At 41.5% G+C, this 17,218-nt stretch overlaps 1 protein-coding gene across 1 annotated transcript in view; it reads left to right on the plus strand.

Annotated features, from left to right (window-relative positions):
- Positions 1–17,218, plus strand: part of LOC137625011 (protein lin-37 homolog) — a 101,820-nt gene that overhangs the window by 53,703 nt on the left and 30,899 nt on the right. The window contains exon 4 of the mRNA XM_068355952.1: positions 8,824–9,031. Within this exon, the coding sequence (XP_068212053.1) occupies positions 8,824–9,031 (208 nt within the window). The remainder of the gene's footprint in view (positions 1–8,823; positions 9,032–17,218) is intronic.

Genomic DNA, 17,218 nt, shown 5'->3' on the forward strand with positions numbered 1-17,218 from the left:
TTAATTTTCTAGACTGGTGCCTGGGGGCCCTCAGCAAGAAAACCTCCCATACGGACAAAGATTCTGCCATGCTGTTAATGTCCTGTATGGATAAGGCCATCAGAGACGGATCGGGCGAGCTAGCGTCCTTGTTCGTGTCAGGGGTTTTGAAGAAAAGGGAACAGCTGTGTTCTTTCCTTTCCGCCAGCATTACCCCTTGCCAACGTTCACAACTTCTGTTTGCTCCTCTTTCGAAGTTTATTTTTCCAGAAGAGCTCATTAAAGATTTGTCGGCTGCTTTGATTCAGAAAGACACGCACGATCTTGTGGCTTCTTCGGCTCGTAAGTCTAAGGCTTCCACCTCAGCCCCTAAGACTTACCGCTCCCCAGTGACTGATACCCCTGCGACTAGATTCATACCGCCCTTTCGTGGTAGAGCCCCCAGCCGAGGAAGCTCCCGTCCAGACTCTTACAGAGGCAAGTCCAGGAAAGGATCCAAGCCATCCAAAGGAAAACACTGACTCTCCGATTCTCCAGACGACAGTAGGAGCCAGACTCAAGACCTTCTGGCGAGCTTGGGAGATGAGAGGTGCAGACGCACAGTCTGTCAGTTGGCTGAGGTTCGGTTACAGGATTCCATTCTTCCTTCAACCACCTCTGACCACTTCGCCCATCAACCTCTCTCCCAACTACAAAGAGGAGGACAAGAGGCTAGCTTTGCACCAGGAGGTGTCGCTTCTTGTGCAGAAGAAGGCTGTGGTTGTAGTCCGGGACCATCAATCCCCGGGCTTCTACAACCGCCTTTTTCTTGTGGCCAAGAAGACAGGAGGTTGGAGACCTGTCCTGGACGTCAGCGCTCTCAACGAGTATGTCACCAAGCTGACGTTCACGATGGAGACGACCAAGTCGGTCTTAGCAGCGGTCAGACAGGAGGACTGGATGGTCTCATTGGACTTGAAAGATGCTTATTTTCACGTTCCGATTCATCCAGACTCCCAACCTTTCCTAAGATTCGTTTTCGGAAAGGTCGTCTACCAATTCCAAGCCCTGTGTTTTGGCCTAAGCACAGCTCCTATGGTCTTTACCCTTCTGATGAGGAATGTAGCCAAGTTCCTTCACTTGTCAAACATCAGAGCCTCCCTCTATCTAGACGACTGGCTGTTGAGAGCCTCCTCGAGTCGTCGTTGTCTGGAGAATCTTCATTGGACTTTAGACCTTATCAGAGACCTGGGTCTATTAGTCAATTTGGAAAAATCTCAACTCATTCCCTCACAATCCATCGTGTATCTGGGAATGGAAATTCAGAGTCAGAGTTTTCGGGCTTTTCCATCGGCCCCCAGGATAAGCCAAGCCCTAGAGTGCATCATGAGCATGCTGAAGAGGAACAGTTGCTCAGTGAGACAGTGGATGAGTCTCACAGGGACTCTCTCGTCCCTAGCCCTGTTTGTCGAGCTGGGCAGACTCCACCTCCGCCCTCTTCAATTCCACCTTGCAGCTCATTGGGACAAGAGTTCTACCCTGGAAGCAATCTCTATCCCTATCAACCAAGAGATGAAGACCACTCTCCTGTGGTGGAAGCACAACCTTCTTCTCAGAGAGGGTCTATCCTTGGCCATTCAGACCCCCAATCTTCATCTCTTCTCAGATGCATCGGACTCGGGCTGGGGTGCAACCTTGGACGGAAAGGAATGCTCCGGAATGTGGAACGAGGAACAACGATCTCTCCACATCAACTGCAAGGAACTGCTGGCAGTTCATCTAGCCCTGTTGAACTTCAAGTCCCTCCTGCTAGGCAAAGTGGTGGAGGTGAACTCGGACAACACCACAGCCTTGGCTTACATCTCCAAGCAAGGGGGGACCCATTCGAGGAGCCTTTACGAGATCGCAAGGGACCTCCTCATTTGGTCAAGAAGTCTAAACCTCTCTCTAGTCACGAGGTTCATCCAGGGCAATATGAACGTGTCAGCAGATCGTCTGAGCAGAAGGAATCAGGTCATTCCCACGGAATGGACCCTCCACAAGAGTGTGTGCAACAGACTTTGGACCTTGTGGGGTCAACCTACCATAGATCTGTTTGCCACCTCCATGACCAAGAGACTTCCTCTGTTTTGTTCTCCTGTTCCAGACCCTGCAGCAGTTCATGTGGATGCCTTTCTACTGAACTGGTCCCATCTCGACCTGTACGCATTCCCTCCGTTCAAGATAATCAACAAGGTTCTGCAGAAATTCGTCTCGCACGAAGGGACACGGCTGACGCTGGTTGCTCCCCTTTGGCCTGCAAGAGAATGGTTCACAGAGGTACTACAATGGCTAGTAGACTTCCCCAGGACTCTACCTCTAAGAGTGGACCTTCTACGTCAACCTCACGTAGACAGGTTACATCCAAACCTCCACGCTCTTCAACTGACTGCCTTCAGACTGTCGAAAGATTCGCTAGAGCTCGAGGCTTTTCGAAGGAGGCAGCCAGGGCTATTGCCAGAGCAAGGAGGGTTTCCACTCGTAGGGTCTACCAGTCTAAGTGGGAGGTCTTCCGAAGCTGGTGTAGAGCCAATTCAATATCCTCTACCAATACCTCTGTGACCCAAATAGCTGACTTCCTGCTTCATCTTAGAAATGAGAGATCCCTTTCAGCTCCTACGATTAAGGGATATAGGAGTATGTTGGCCTCAGTTCTCCGCCATAGAGGTTTGGACCTGTCTTCCAACAAGGACCTTCAAGACATTCTTAAGTCTTTTGAGACGTCTAAAGATCGTCGTCTTTCCACTCCAGGCTGGAATTTAGACGTAGTCTTAAGGTTCCTTATGACATCTAGGTTCGAACCTCTCCAGTCAGCTTCATTCAAGGACCTTACCCTCAAGACTCTTTTTCTCGTTTGCCTGGCAACAGCTAAAAGAGTCAGTGAGGTTCATGCCTTCAGCAAGAACATTGGTTTCACGACCGAGTCTGCTACATGTTCTTTCCAGCTTGGATTCCTAGCAAAGAACGAGCTTCCTTCACGTCCTTGGCCTAGATCGTTCGAGATACCTAGCCTTTCCAACATGGTAGGTAACGAACTTGAGAGAGTTCTTTGCCCTGTCAGAGCTCTCAAATATTATCTAAAGAGGTCTAAACCTCTCCGAGGACAGTCAGAAGCCTTATGGTGTGCCATCAAGAAACCCTCGAGACCCATGTCCAAGAATGGGCTTTCGTATTATATAAGGCTTCTGATCAGAGAAGCACATTCTCACTTAAAGGAGGAAGACCTTGCATTGCTGAAGGTAAGGACCCACGAAGTAAGAGCCGTAGCTACTTCGATGGCCTTTAATAAAAACCGTTCTCTGCAGAGTGTAATGGATGCAACCTATTGGAGGAGCAAGTCAGTGTTTGCATCTTTTTATCTGAAAGATGTCCAGTCTCTTTACGAGAACTGCTACACCCTGGGACCATTCGTAGCAGCGAGTGCAGTAGTAGGTGAGGGCTCAGCCACTACATTCCCTTAATCCCATAACCTTTTTAACTTTTCTCTTGAATTCTTTTGTTGTTTTTATGGTTGTTACGGTAGGCTAAGAAGCCTTCCGCATCCTTTTGATTTGGCGGGTGGTCAATTCATTCTTGAGAAGCGCCTGGGTTAAAGGTTGTGTAGAGGTCCTTTAGTAGGGGTTGCAACCCTATATACTTTAGCACCTTGGGTTGATTCAGCCTCCAAGAGGAACGCTGCGCTCAGTAAGGAAGACGAACTTAAAAAAGAGGCAGAGTAACGGTTCAATTCGACTTCCTTACCAGGTACTTATTATTTCATTTGTTATTAGAGATAACTGTTATATGAAATGTGGGGATACTTGGCTATCCTTTAATCTTGTTCACTGGTTTTCACCCACCCCCCTGGGTGCGAATCAGCTACATGATTATCGGGTAAGTTTAATATTGAAAAATGTTATTTTCATTAGTAAAATAAATTTTTGAATATACTTACCCGATAATCATGATTTAATTGACCCTCCCTTCCTCCCCATAAAGAACCAGTGGGATCGAGGAATAATTGAGGAGGTGTCAACAAGAAGTACTTGAGTACCTGGCCACAGGTGGCGCTGTTAGTACACCCCCTTCTAGTATTGTGATAGCTGGCGTATCCCTCCTTAGATTTCTGTCGGGCAACGGAGTTGACAGCTACATGATTATCGGGTAAGTATATTCAAAAATTTATTTTACTAATGAAAATAACATTTTTCAGATGAGAAGAGCTCCCAGCCCAGAGGTGGCTGTGTCTCCTCGAACACCTATCTTCTCTGGCTCATCTAGTTCCCAACATCTGCCTAAGGATATGGTTTCTCCAATGGCAGCTCAAGTTCAACTGGAATCAAGCCATCAATTCTCTGGACATTCTGATCCCCATGGAACTAGAGGAATGGTGGGGGCAGATGAAAATCTGCTGAAGGGTGTCAATCTTCTCCTCCTTTCCCCGGACTTGATGAAGTTTGACAACGCATCAAAAGAGGGGAGGGGGGAGAGCCACGTTCTGCACCACACGATCTCAGTCCTTTGGTCAGAGTTCGAAAAGTACCTTTACATAAATCTCTTGAAGATGAAGGTTGTCTATCTGGCCCTTCAAAAGTTAAATCAGTAAGTAGAGATACTGAGTTGGGCAGAAGTCCACTTGATCTCACTATCAGCTCGCTTCGTTCCTGGCAAAAGGAATGTGGTCCCTGACACCCTAAGCAGAGCAACTCGGATAGTGGGTTCCGAATGGACTTTGGATCATCTAGTAGCCATCAAAGTCCTGACTTTGTGGGGTTCTCCGACCGTGGATCTTTTTGCAACGTCCCAGAAATTTAGGCGTCTGTTATACTGCTCCCAATCCCGGACCCCACGGCTCTCTGGCAAGATTCATTCCAACAACGGTGGAATAACACCGTTCTGTCTTATGAGAAGAGTACTCAACAAGACCAGAACATCGGTCAATCTCTCAATGACCTTCATAGCTCCACTATGGCGTTACACTGAATGGTTCCCAGACCTTCTGCATTTCCTGTCGGAGCTTCCGAAAGAACTTCCTCCACAATACGATATACTCAGACAACCGCATGTTAACACTTGCCACAAAGCCGTAGCTTCTCTACGTCTTCAGACTGGAGATAATCTAGCATCTCACTCAGAGAGGATTTTTGCAACAAGCTGCAAAGAGGAGGATGTCTGAATATCTGTGAAGAACATAAGCCTCAGTCTACCAGGCAAAGTGGAACGTCGTCTGTGGTTGGTGTCATGGAAAGTGTATCTCCACTCGATGCCACTATTCCAGCAATAGCGGAGTTCCTCATGTATTTGCGGGAGGAAATGTGCCTCTTAGTTTTAGCGGTAAAAGATTATTGCTCAGCCTTGAGTCTCGCCTTTTAACTGAAAGGAGTGGACATTTCCTCATCGCTAGAACTTTCCCTCCTCATAGGGAGTCACAAACTTACCTGTCCTCAGTTAGAAGTGAGACCTCTTTGGAACGTGGTTCAGGTTCTTCGGTCTCTCAAGAGGCCTCCCTATGAACCATTATGCCAGGCAACAGATCGCATGGAAGACTGTATTCCTACTTGCCTTGGCTTTGGCCAAACGAGTCGGCGAACTTCATGGTCTCGTATGACATCGCCCATTCAAGGGGATGGGGAGAGGTAAACTACAGCTTCGTCCCTGAGTTTGTTGCCAAGACTCAGAATCCGTGGGTAACGGATCCTAGATTTAATTCCTTCCTGATAGTGAGTCTCCGTTCTGCAACCCACGATCCAGATTGTCTGTTACTATGCCCTGTAAGGAGTTTGAGGCTTCACTTAAAAAGAACAGCAACAGCTCGTCTCCGAGTGCCTTCGCTCTTCATCAGCACTGTGAGAAATAAGAGGAGGATCACAAAGAACACCATTTCTACTTGGATACGCTGGGTTATTGACCATGCACTGAATCCAGATCCTCCTCCAACACATCGACCCAGAGCGCACGATGTTAGGGCCATAGCTACATTCCTAGCCTTCAAAAAGAAAACTACTCAGGTGCAGGTTCTGCAAGAGGACGTGTGGAAGCGTTAAACAACTTTCACTGCCCATTACCTACAAGACATGACCCACAGGAGACTCTATACATTCTGTATCGGTCTTGTAGTGGCTGCACAACAACTGGTTTATTACCTCAAGAACCTTAATGGATAAGTAGCAGAAGATTGTGGGCACTGATTTTGTCCCAGTGATTGAAAAGGAATGACTGGCTCTTTTCTTTTCTTCATCCTCCCCTCTCTTGGGGAAATCAGCATCCTGGGTCCTCTGCACAAGCTGGCCTCAACTACTGCAGGAATACCATTGCTCCCTTGTGTAACCTAGTATTGTGTCAATACTGTTATGTCCCCATATCCCAGCGAGGTGGTAATGGGAATGTCTTGGTCACCTCGGTCAATTCCTATGGACTCAGAATAACTTATACCTTGACAATCACATTGCTAGTATCTCAACACACAGCTTGTGTAGGCCGCAGACCATTCTTAGCAAGTTTTAGTGAGGTGTTAGGGTTTCCTAATTTTTGTATCCTTCATAAAAACGGAAGCCCCGGGTAAAGCCAAAAAGCCAGATTGGCAGGGACATCCACCCTCCTAATGGGTAAGTCAACTCCTATAGATAGCGTAGGTTTGTAGTCCAGTAACGGAACAAATGAAAAGTTTGGAAGTAATTTGTATTTTTCCTAATGATACAAACCTGTAGCTATTTATACAGACATATCTGCCAACCCTGTCCCCCTTTGAAGTCCTACCTCCAAGCAAAGTGAAGCACAGTCACAGGTTTGTCAGTGAGAGGGGTAGCTAGCTACGCCCTGCTAACTAGCGTGATGGGTAGTTAACCCTCGCTAAATTCTAATAGCTTTTCCTTTCAGCTTTGCCAAAAGTAATACCCCTAAAAATAGCTGCAGGTTTGTATCGTTAGAAAAAATACAAATTACTTCCAAATTTGTCATGCTGTAAACCAATGACTTACTATACTATATAAAAGTTGAGGGAGGTAGCAGGAGAGGTATGTGATAAGAAAATGCCAATCAAGGTAAAATCAAGATCTGTAATACAGTAACAAGATCAGTGTTAATGAATGGATCAGAAACTTAGGCTTTAAAATGAAAAGAGGAAGCAAAACTTGATAGAACAGAGATGAGAATGCTGAGGTGACTTGTGGAAATATCACTGCTTGAAAGATTGGAAAATGATGAAATAAGAATGGCAAATGCTGTTAAGAGTGTCACAACTGAGATGGTGAGGGCACCTGTTGAGGATGGATGGGGGGGGGGGGGAGGGAGTGAGGAGGACTTGGGAGGAACCTGTAAAGAGGAGAAGGTGAAGAGTGAGTTAGAGAACTAGATGGGGACATAAGGTAAAGGATGATATGCAGAGAAGAGGTTTGGTGGAAAAGGATGCCTTTGATGGAAGGCATTGGAGAGGGCGCATAAGGCAACCGACCCCTTTAATCTAGGGATAATGGTGGGGAAGATGTTACCAATTTTTTACATCATTGCAGAAGAGATGCTCACGTGTGTTTCTCAAAAAACAAGAACATCACCTGAAATTGTAGATGAAGTCTTTGTAGATAGAGGATCCTTGTTTATGTATAATACAGGTAAAAACCAGATGGATGGAAATTATTTTCTTAGTCCTATTAATAATTTTACAATATATGTAGTTTTGTATTTAACTTCATTATAATAAATTGCTCTGTAAAATATATAATCTGGTCGTAGTGTTAATGGAAATTGAGTACTGTAATAATCTGCATACAATACAGGCTTATTTTCTAGAGCAGACCATCGATGCAAGTAGAGTACTGTAGCATGATTTGCATAAGACAAGCTTATTTTCTAGGCAAAACCACATCTTTTTATATACTAAAAGCAGTAGTGGATCAACAAAACTACACAGAAGACCACAAAGATATTTAATTTCTGGAATCTTAAAAAATCTGACATGTGCAATACAAATAATGATTAATGAAAGTAACACCAAAGTAAAATCTGATCTTATTAATTTCACTTCCAAAATTTAAGGATATTTGCACATCACCGGAAATTGAAAGTACATCTGCATCCAGGCCATGTGGAAACCAAATTATAAGCAATTTGGGAATGAATTATTAATTTTAGCATGGCCCTTCAGGAATTTTATGAAGAGACATTCTAGAATTAAAGATAAAACTAATCAGAAATTTTAAAGTAATGAGCTTGATCATCCATGTTTAGTTAATGATTAAACATTATTCATTCTTCAACACATGTAAAAAGAACCCCTTCTATCTAACTTACTATTATAAATGGCAACTAAGTACTATAATATCAAGTCTTTCTCACCCAAAAAAAGGAATACTGTACAGTAATACTATTTATATCAAAATCTCAATATAATCAAGATCAAGTGAAAAAAATGTAATTTTTTGAACAAGAAAGCTTAATCTGTCTGTTTAACTTCAGAAAAATGGACTTCAAGAATGTAGTGTAACATTACACTATTTACTGTCAAACGTATTTGCCAAAAGGGTTGCCGTTCCTTATGGGCAGTGGGTAACAGCGATGTGGTTTAAGCTCAGGAGTTTTGTTAAGTCTATACCAAATAGTCATTTTGAGAGTAGCACACCATTGGAATGCGGAGGTTTAGAAGATAACAGAAGTTTTTTCCCTTTAAAAATGCATTCGAAAAAAATAAAGTAGATGCAGCGATTGGAAAAGTATTTATGACGTACATGTATTAAGATTATTTTTAACTTTTGTTATAAACAAATACGCTGTATACTGTACTGTACTTGGATTTGTTTTCTCACCTCTAATGATTTTATCCTTTCTTAGTATCTAATGTGAGAATATTTGTAGGCAGGAACCAGGAAGTCCCAGAAATGAGCCCTATGATAGTTCAGTTAATACCCAGGACGAGGATTATGTCTCCGAGATATTACCGGATGGTCCCCCGGCCATAATAGCAAAACTGCCAAGCCCAGAAGCTTGGCCAGAAGATATAACAAAAACAGATGCACGGATTCCTGAACCACTTCCAAACACAGACGCCAGTCTTGATATTAATGTAAGTTATTTTATTTTGTTTTCTCTTAAGCATAAATGATTTTCTTGCACCAGTTGTTCACTTGAATTACAAAGCCTTGAGAAACAATGTTACAGTGTTTTTCCATTGTTCTGAGTGAGAAAATCTTATTTTGAAATAACTTATTGTGCCTTTGCTTATTTTGTAGATTTCTATTTCACGATAACTCCATTCGTTATGTACAGTATGTTCCTATACTGTAGGTCCTGCAATTTACCCATGGCACTGATTTTATGTTTGTCACACTAAAGATAAAGGAACTCTTATTGTGTATGCACCATCAGATTAGTCATAACCAATCTCCATACTTTAAATGTTCCTTGGGTACTGTTAGCAGCACTGCCATAGCTCTCATGTTTTTTTGTTTGTCAATTTCTTATTCGAAATAATGTACTTCAGGCCATTTTTTCTGCTAAATTGCAGATATTTCAGTGATCAGTACATGATAATTGTTTTAGTTTTATCATTCTGAAATTGTGTTGCATTGCAAGAAGAAAAGGGGGGATTTCCTCAGACTTTTGGTTGAAGATATTATTTTACATGCTTTAAATCCATGAGATACTGATAGATTTAAGTTAAACGTTTTCAGATTGGTTTGAGCAGTTTTAGGTTGGGTTCCTTTTTTGGTTTTAACTCTTATCTCCTTTATTCATTTCCATCCAAATGTGGGACTTTGCCAGGTGAACCTTAAGTAGGTTTCATTGAAATACATGTAAATGAAATTTTGATGATTAAATTTCCTGTTTATATACTTATTGGGAGTTTACGTATCCCTCCCCCTCATCCCACTGATTAGTGATGTCAAGAAGTGTTTGAGTTCTAGGTTGACTTTGTATATGAAAAAGACACATGCCAGGATTGTTTCCCATGTCAGAGATGATACTGTATGTGTTACCATAATATCCTAGGGGGGAAGCAATTTGGGTAAGGGAGAATGGAAAAATGAATTTCTTAATGGTATATGTCAAAAGGAGAGAGCTTCACTGAGGAAGCCAGGGAAATTCCAGGTTACTTCACTTAGTATATGTCGAAAACCTTTCTTTGGAGAGAGTGTTGGTAGCAACTCGGTAGCGTCCAAATTGGTTTATGCCAAGCACTATTTAAAAGAAGCTTTGTTTTCTTATGAAAAGTAAATGGGCAGGGGTAGCTTTGAGTGATGTTCTAGTATCAGTAGTATTGAAAGTATATTATGGGTCAATTCGTATAGATTATACTTCTTTAATTTATGTTAAGTTATAGTTTAGTATTATTTTTCTCAGTGAGAGTTTCCAAGTGTTGATTACTGTCGTAGCTGCTGTGGCACCTCAGTTTATGAGTAACTTTGAATACAAGTAAATCAGATTATGAGCATATGAATTAGAATTGGATTAAGAGCATTGCATCGGTCAGCGAGCAAAAAATATTTCTGTATGCATTCTCTGTGGACTGATGAGACTAGCACACAATGCACAAAAAGCAGTCGTGTGGTGCTCATTGGTCACCCACGCAGTATTCTCATCGGTGACCGTGTTCATGTGATCTGTACGTAATTTTGTTTTGTATTATCTTGCATCCCCTGATCTTGCTCAAACCTTAAGTCTTCCACTCTCCAAGCAACATTTGTAGAATCATCTTACAGGGTAGAAGAGAGACTAGGTGTGGTAAACAGGTCTTAGGAGAGTGATAATCCAGAATCAAACCATTATTCTGTAGTCTTGGGTAGTGCCACAGCATCTGTACCTTGTTACATTACTGTCTTGGAAGAGTGCTCTTGTTTGAGAGTACACTCAAACACATGATACTATGTTACCATATTTTCTTTCCTCACTGGGATATTTACCCTGTTGGAGCCCTTAGGCTTATAGTATCCTGTTTTATCAACTGGGGTTGTAGCCTAGCTACTAATAATAGCAGTAGTACTGTAATAATGAGGAGTTGCAAGAAAAGGTTGTGAAGGAGATTTCATCTGATAAGGAGGGGCAGAGTGATAAACTCTCGCTTTGTGTGAAAGTAGGGAGTTGTTAGAAATGTGGGAAATGCAAGCAAATTTTGTAGAAACACATTACCCAGATAAGGCTTTGGCAGGGCCATTAACAAATTTATTTGCTGACAATACAATGTGCTGTTTTTATGCTATTTTAAAGAGAAGGCCAAAGCAGACTTCTGTCGATATGTTCCTTATGAAAATTGATTGTAAGAGTGTAAATAAAAAGACCTAGTGTCCAAAAAGCAGTAATTCAGTTAGTGATGATAAGTGTCGATCAAGGGAGAGCTCTTCTGATATTTTACCAGAAGTTCTCTTGCAGGGAGGTTCTCCCTGCAAGCAGTAACCCCCTCCTCCTCTTGTTTCCCTCATGCCAGCTATAACTCTCCTCAAAGGTATACTGCGAGTTAATTTGTCAATATTCCTATTTTCTGTTGTGAATTATTAATTTGTATTAATTTCTGATCTTAAGTGTTTTAAATTGTTCAATAGTTAACATTACAAATCTTTTAAAAGGAGTATATAAATGTTTTTTTGGATGTGTCGAACACTCCAAGTGAATTTCCTTTATTACTAATGGGAAAATTCTTTTGGGATACAAGGTTTTCAATTTGCAAGCTTGCTCCCAAAACGAATTGAACTCGTAGATTGAGGTATCACTTTATATTGCTCTAGGGTATTAAAATTGTGTTTGTTCCTACCCATTTAAGAACCTTTCATCCTTTAAGATATGGGAATGTCTTCAGCAGAGCTGGAATTGCTGTTAAAATCTTTAACAAAGTAGCTAACAACAGATGGTGAATGCGGGTGAATAGCACCACCCACTTTAATGTTAGAGACTCTTCACTTTTGTCTTCAGCCACAATGAATATAGATGTACTCTTACGTCTTGTCCAAGGCTGCTTAATCTTTTTATGATACATATCAGTTTGAAAGGGTGATATTTGATATCATGTTAATGATGAAATGAAGCATGAATTTGTATTGCGGATGAAAGCGTAGATGCTGTATCGGTTAATTGGTAAACTGGCAATAGATGCAAATATAGTCACCCCTCCTTCTTCACAGGGGTTAGGTAACAGAGACAGCCTCGAAAAGTGAGAATTCGCAAATACTTGCTGCCCTAGGGAGGGTTAACTCCTAACCTAACAACAATTTGCCCGTTGTTTGTGCTCAGTTCACTAATACACTAAGTAGCCCACTGTACTCCTTAATATTGGTTTTACTTAGTTTCTATCACAGTTTAAGTATTGTATTACGGTGTGAACACATTTCAGTAAGTGTTCAGTATGTGTACACTCATGTGCAAAGTACTGTACACGGTAAGACTGCGGTACACATAACTAGTCATCAGGACACTTATATGGTATGCAAATAATGTACTGTAACTACTAAACACTATTGTTCCTATCTAATAAAACACTCGATGATACTATAGCGTATATTAATGTAATTTATGTGCAGTGCTCTCACTGCAGTACAGCTTAATAGCTAAGGAAACACTCGTAAGTGTTCGCTGTTTTCGGCAGATTGACATGCACCATTTTGTTAAGTCACCGAACTGTAGGCTACATTACATATTGTAGAGTACAGTAGTATTTACGTACAGTACTATATAGTACAATACTGTACAATACTATGATAATGTACTGTATTGTAGGTAGTAGGTTGGCAAGGGCACCAACTGCCTGTTGAGATACTACCACTAGAGTTATGGGTTTCTTTGACTGGCCAGACACTACTACCTTGGATCCTTCTCTAGTTACAGCTCATTTTCCCTTTGCTTACACAGAGACACTGAATAGTTTGGTCTATTCTTTACATATTCTCCTCTGTCCTCATACACCTGACAACACTAAGAATATCAAATAATTTTTTTTTCCCCTAAGGGGTTACTGCACTGTGATTGTTCAGTGGCCACTTTCCTCTTGGTAAGGGTAGAAGAGACTCTTTAGCTATGGTAAGCAGCTCCTCTAGGAAAAGGACGCTCCAAAATCAAACCATTGTTCTCTAGTCTTGGGTAGTGCCATAGCCACTGTACCATGGTCTTTCGTTGACTTGGGTTAGACTTCTCTTGCTTGAGGGTACACTCGGGCACTACTCTATCTTATTTCTCTATTTCATGTTTTAAAGTTTTTATAATTTATATAGGAGATATTTGTTTAAATGTTATTGTTCTTAAAATATTTTTTTTCCTTAATTTCTTTCCTCACTGGGCTATTTTCTCTGTTGGAGCCCCTGGGCTTATAGCATCTTGCTTTTCCAACTAGGGTTGTTCTTTCCTCACTGGGCTATTTTCCCTGTTGGAGCCCCTGGGCTTATAGCATCTTGCTTTTCCAACTAGGGTTGTTCTTTTCTCACTGGGCTATTTTCCCTGTTGGAGCCCCTGGGCTTATAGCATCTTGCTTTTCCAACTAGGGTTGTAGCTTAGCAAGTAATGATAATAATAATAATAATGATAATAATAATACAATATGTATACTATGAGAATAAAAGTACTGTACCGTAAAAATTAAGTGTACAAATTGTACACAAACACCACTTACCATTTTTGTACGAAGGTCTGTGAAGTATCATGGCATGAAGCATGATGCAACTCTTGATGTGTCATCTCTTACGTACAGTACCATAGGGAATCACACATACAGTAAAAAAGTATGTACTATACAGTACAGTCAGCCCTTGCTCTTCACGGTAGTTAGGTTATAGACACAGCCACGAAAAGGAGATTTTCGCGAATAAATGCTGCACTAGGGTGGGCTAACTCCTAACCTAAAAAGTCACTGCCCCTTGCCACGAGCGGGTGCCCGAGCTAATGATTAACAGAGTAAATACTGCCTGATGTTGCTTTAATTTGGTTTCTATAATGGTTAGTAATCATATGTACAGTGCACAGTGCATTTGCACACATGTACACTACATACTGGATGCAGTAAGGTTACTGTACAGTATTGTGCCAAGGTAACCAAGGTTTCATCATCCCCTTACTGTTCTGTATAACAATTGTTGTTTCTATCTAGTAATATTGTATTGTAACCTAATGCTCACTGATACTGTAGTGTATATTACTGTGATATATGTACAATAATATCACTACAGTACAGCTTAACTGTACTTAATATAAGTGTTTGGTGTTTTCGTTCAGACGACTTGTAGCCTACGTGTTTCCTTCAAGCATGACGCAAAGCAAGGGTGCTGATCATGTGTATATATGGTCAGTTTCTAGGGCATTGTCCTGTTTGTTAGGGCAATGTCACTGCCCCATTCCTGTGCCATTCATGAGTAGCCTATAAACCTTTAAAACTGTAGTGACAATTGTGTAAAGAAAAGAGAGTCAAAGTTTCCAGCAATATCACATCAGCCTGTTGGTAAAATAGTGTCAACAGAGGAACAGATCACATCATCACCCTAATTTCCAGTTTTGTCCCAGATAAATCCAGATCAGATTTGCTTTGGAATAACTATACTCAGCTTAGAGCTTTTGCTCAGAGAATTTATGCTCAACTGAAATTTGAACTTGAAAAAAATCCTTTCTGGTACAACTCAGGAACAAAAGTGGTGGGCTACCCTTAAATTTGCACTCTGCGATGTAGATGCAACAGTTCCTCCTTTACTTACACCAGATGGCTCTGTCACTCACTAGCCAAAGGAAAAGGCAACCCTTTTGGCTGATATGCTTGACAATAAGCAGAGTAATGAGAAACTTGATCTTCCTAATTTGTTTATTCTTGAGGCTAAACTAACTAGTTTAGCTTTTCGATCTCTGGAAGTTAAAGCTCTCATGATGGACCTTGATGCTTATGGAGGTGTAGATCCAAATGGTATTTTTCAATATTTAACTTAGCCGGTGATTATATAGCCGCAACTCTGTTGCCCGACAGACAACTCTACGGTAAAAACTCGCCAGCGATCGCTACACAGGTTGCGGGTGTGCCCAACAGCGCCATCTGTCATCCAGATACCCAGTACTCAATGTAAACAAAGACTCAATTTTCTCTCTGTCGAGCTATCGACAAGACGTACTTACTCGCTGTTGCTAAACTGGAGTTTTTCACATCTATTTGGTGAAGTACTATATTCTAGTTTTGAGCTTTCGCTATGCAGGTGTTTTATCTTCATCTTAAATCTTGAACTCGTTTTGGATAGATTTAATTATGGTGACAAAGAGAGTATGGACTTTCTTTCACTTTTAAATGGCCGACCCTTCCCTTAGACGGAAGTGTGTTTAGGCTTTTAGTAATTATCTTATCACGTTAGAAATTATTTATAAATTTTCCTCTATATATTTTATATCTCTCAGCCTTTATTAGGCCTCTTCGATTAACTTTCCATTTATTATAAACATATAGAAATAAATTTTAATGTTTTGTTTATATGCGACCTTTCCTGGGAGTAGGCGGTCCTAACTTGGAAACCGAAGTTAATCAACGTTGAGCCCTTTATATCGTAATTAGCTTTTAAAGAGCTAAGGATTTAAAACTTTTTAAATGTAATATTTTATGAAAGAATTTCTTTGATAGTCTTCGTACTGTTTTCAAAGATGAACTAACGTTTAGTTTTTTTATGCTACGCAGTTGTTGACGTTCAGGACGTTCAACATGCGCTCTATCGTTACGATAGAGAGAGAGTGTATCACGGTTTCACTTTGCAGTAAGAGTAAATCGATTCTGACGTTTTGTTCATTCTTTCTTAGCTTAAATGTTTTAAATTCTATTTTAAAGGAACTTTTTATTTGTAAAACCTTTCAGTTTTTTCCTTTAGTCAAATAACATGTTTTTTTGACGAAATATAATTGGGCTCTTCTCTTAGGTGCGAAATCAAGAGAGAAAGAGAGAGAGAGAGGAGAGAAAACGTTCCGTTCAAGCGGGTAACGTTGTTCTCGAGTTACTCTCGTCCCTAGTCTCTGTACGGGGAGGAAGGATAAAACGTTTTTAGTTTTTTATTCTCGTCCCCAGGCTATGTGCGGTGAGAGATTGAAAACGTAGTTTATATGAACTAGTGTTTAGTCTCTTCCCCAGCCACTGATTATTTCATCTTAAAATATGTTTTCTGTTTTTTGCTGGTATTAATGAGCTTGCATTATATGACTGATTTCGCAATTACTACCTTTTAAGGAAGGGTAGAATTGCGTGTTTCAGGTAGAAATCAGTAAAAGTTTCAATTTCAGTGAAATAAGTGCAAAACAGAAAATCGAAGTGATAAAGTGATATGCGCAAAGTGTTACAGTGTTGCGTCCGAGGGTTCGTCTGTTCGTGCCTGTCGTTCACCTAGTCCGGGACCTCTTGCATGCTCCCAAGCCCAGGGGAGAAGTAATGTCAAACGACTTATGGGTTCGAGAGGCCTTGATCAACGAACAGACGTTTTCCCTCTATGGTATCGGGTGTATCTTACCAAGGTCTCCCCTACCATAAGACGAGAGAGACGTTGTTTCTCCTCGTCATCCGAAGGCTTTTCGCATAAGAAACCTGTCACAAGGTTTCGAAGCCCTTAAGCGAAAGTCAGTCCTTTCAGGACAAGTCCAGCGTCCTAGTTACAACCATTAGGACAGCTCTGACCCTATGCAGTCATCGGATAACTGCTCGCCGCCTAACAAAAGCGTAACACAGACTCCGAGAGTCTTTTTTTGTTGGCAAAGTGTTGCGGTCACAGACGTTACCCTCGTCTCTTACCACAACCATTTCCGTTGATCCTTAATGGGTTGTATGGCAAGACATGCAGTATATGCTTGCCTCCCTTATGGAAGACTATTCTGCCGATTAGTCCGTTGAGTCTAGCCGTTTATCTCATCGATATCCTGGCTTTTAGCTAACCTAACGTTCCTTTGTGCTTACTGTTGACTTTGGCGTAGCTTAGTCACGTCAGTCAGGTTGTTTAGAACCACACTCGATGTGGTCTCATGTGGTTTTTCAGCCGCATTTGGACGTTAGGCCACTTGCTGATGCTCCTGTTGACGTTCAAGACGTTCACTAACATTCGGAGTTGACTTGTTTTGACGCTGTGCGTCAACCTCCGCATTCTAGAGTTGTTTTGACTGCTCAGTCTAGGCAGTCAAAGCAGTCTCGAGTGGACGCTGTGCGTCCTCACACACCTGTTGTGGTTGACAGTTCAGTTGTTGACAGTTCACAGACTGTCAAGCAGTTACATGACGTTGTGTTCTGGTCCGCTACTAATGCACTAGTGAGTGTGGACTCTGCTTGTAAAGCATT

The sequence above is a fragment of the Palaemon carinicauda genome, chromosome 31 (assembly GCF_036898095.1).
Source record: "Palaemon carinicauda isolate YSFRI2023 chromosome 31, ASM3689809v2, whole genome shotgun sequence".
NCBI classification, from domain to species: domain Eukaryota; kingdom Metazoa; phylum Arthropoda; class Malacostraca; order Decapoda; family Palaemonidae; genus Palaemon; species Palaemon carinicauda.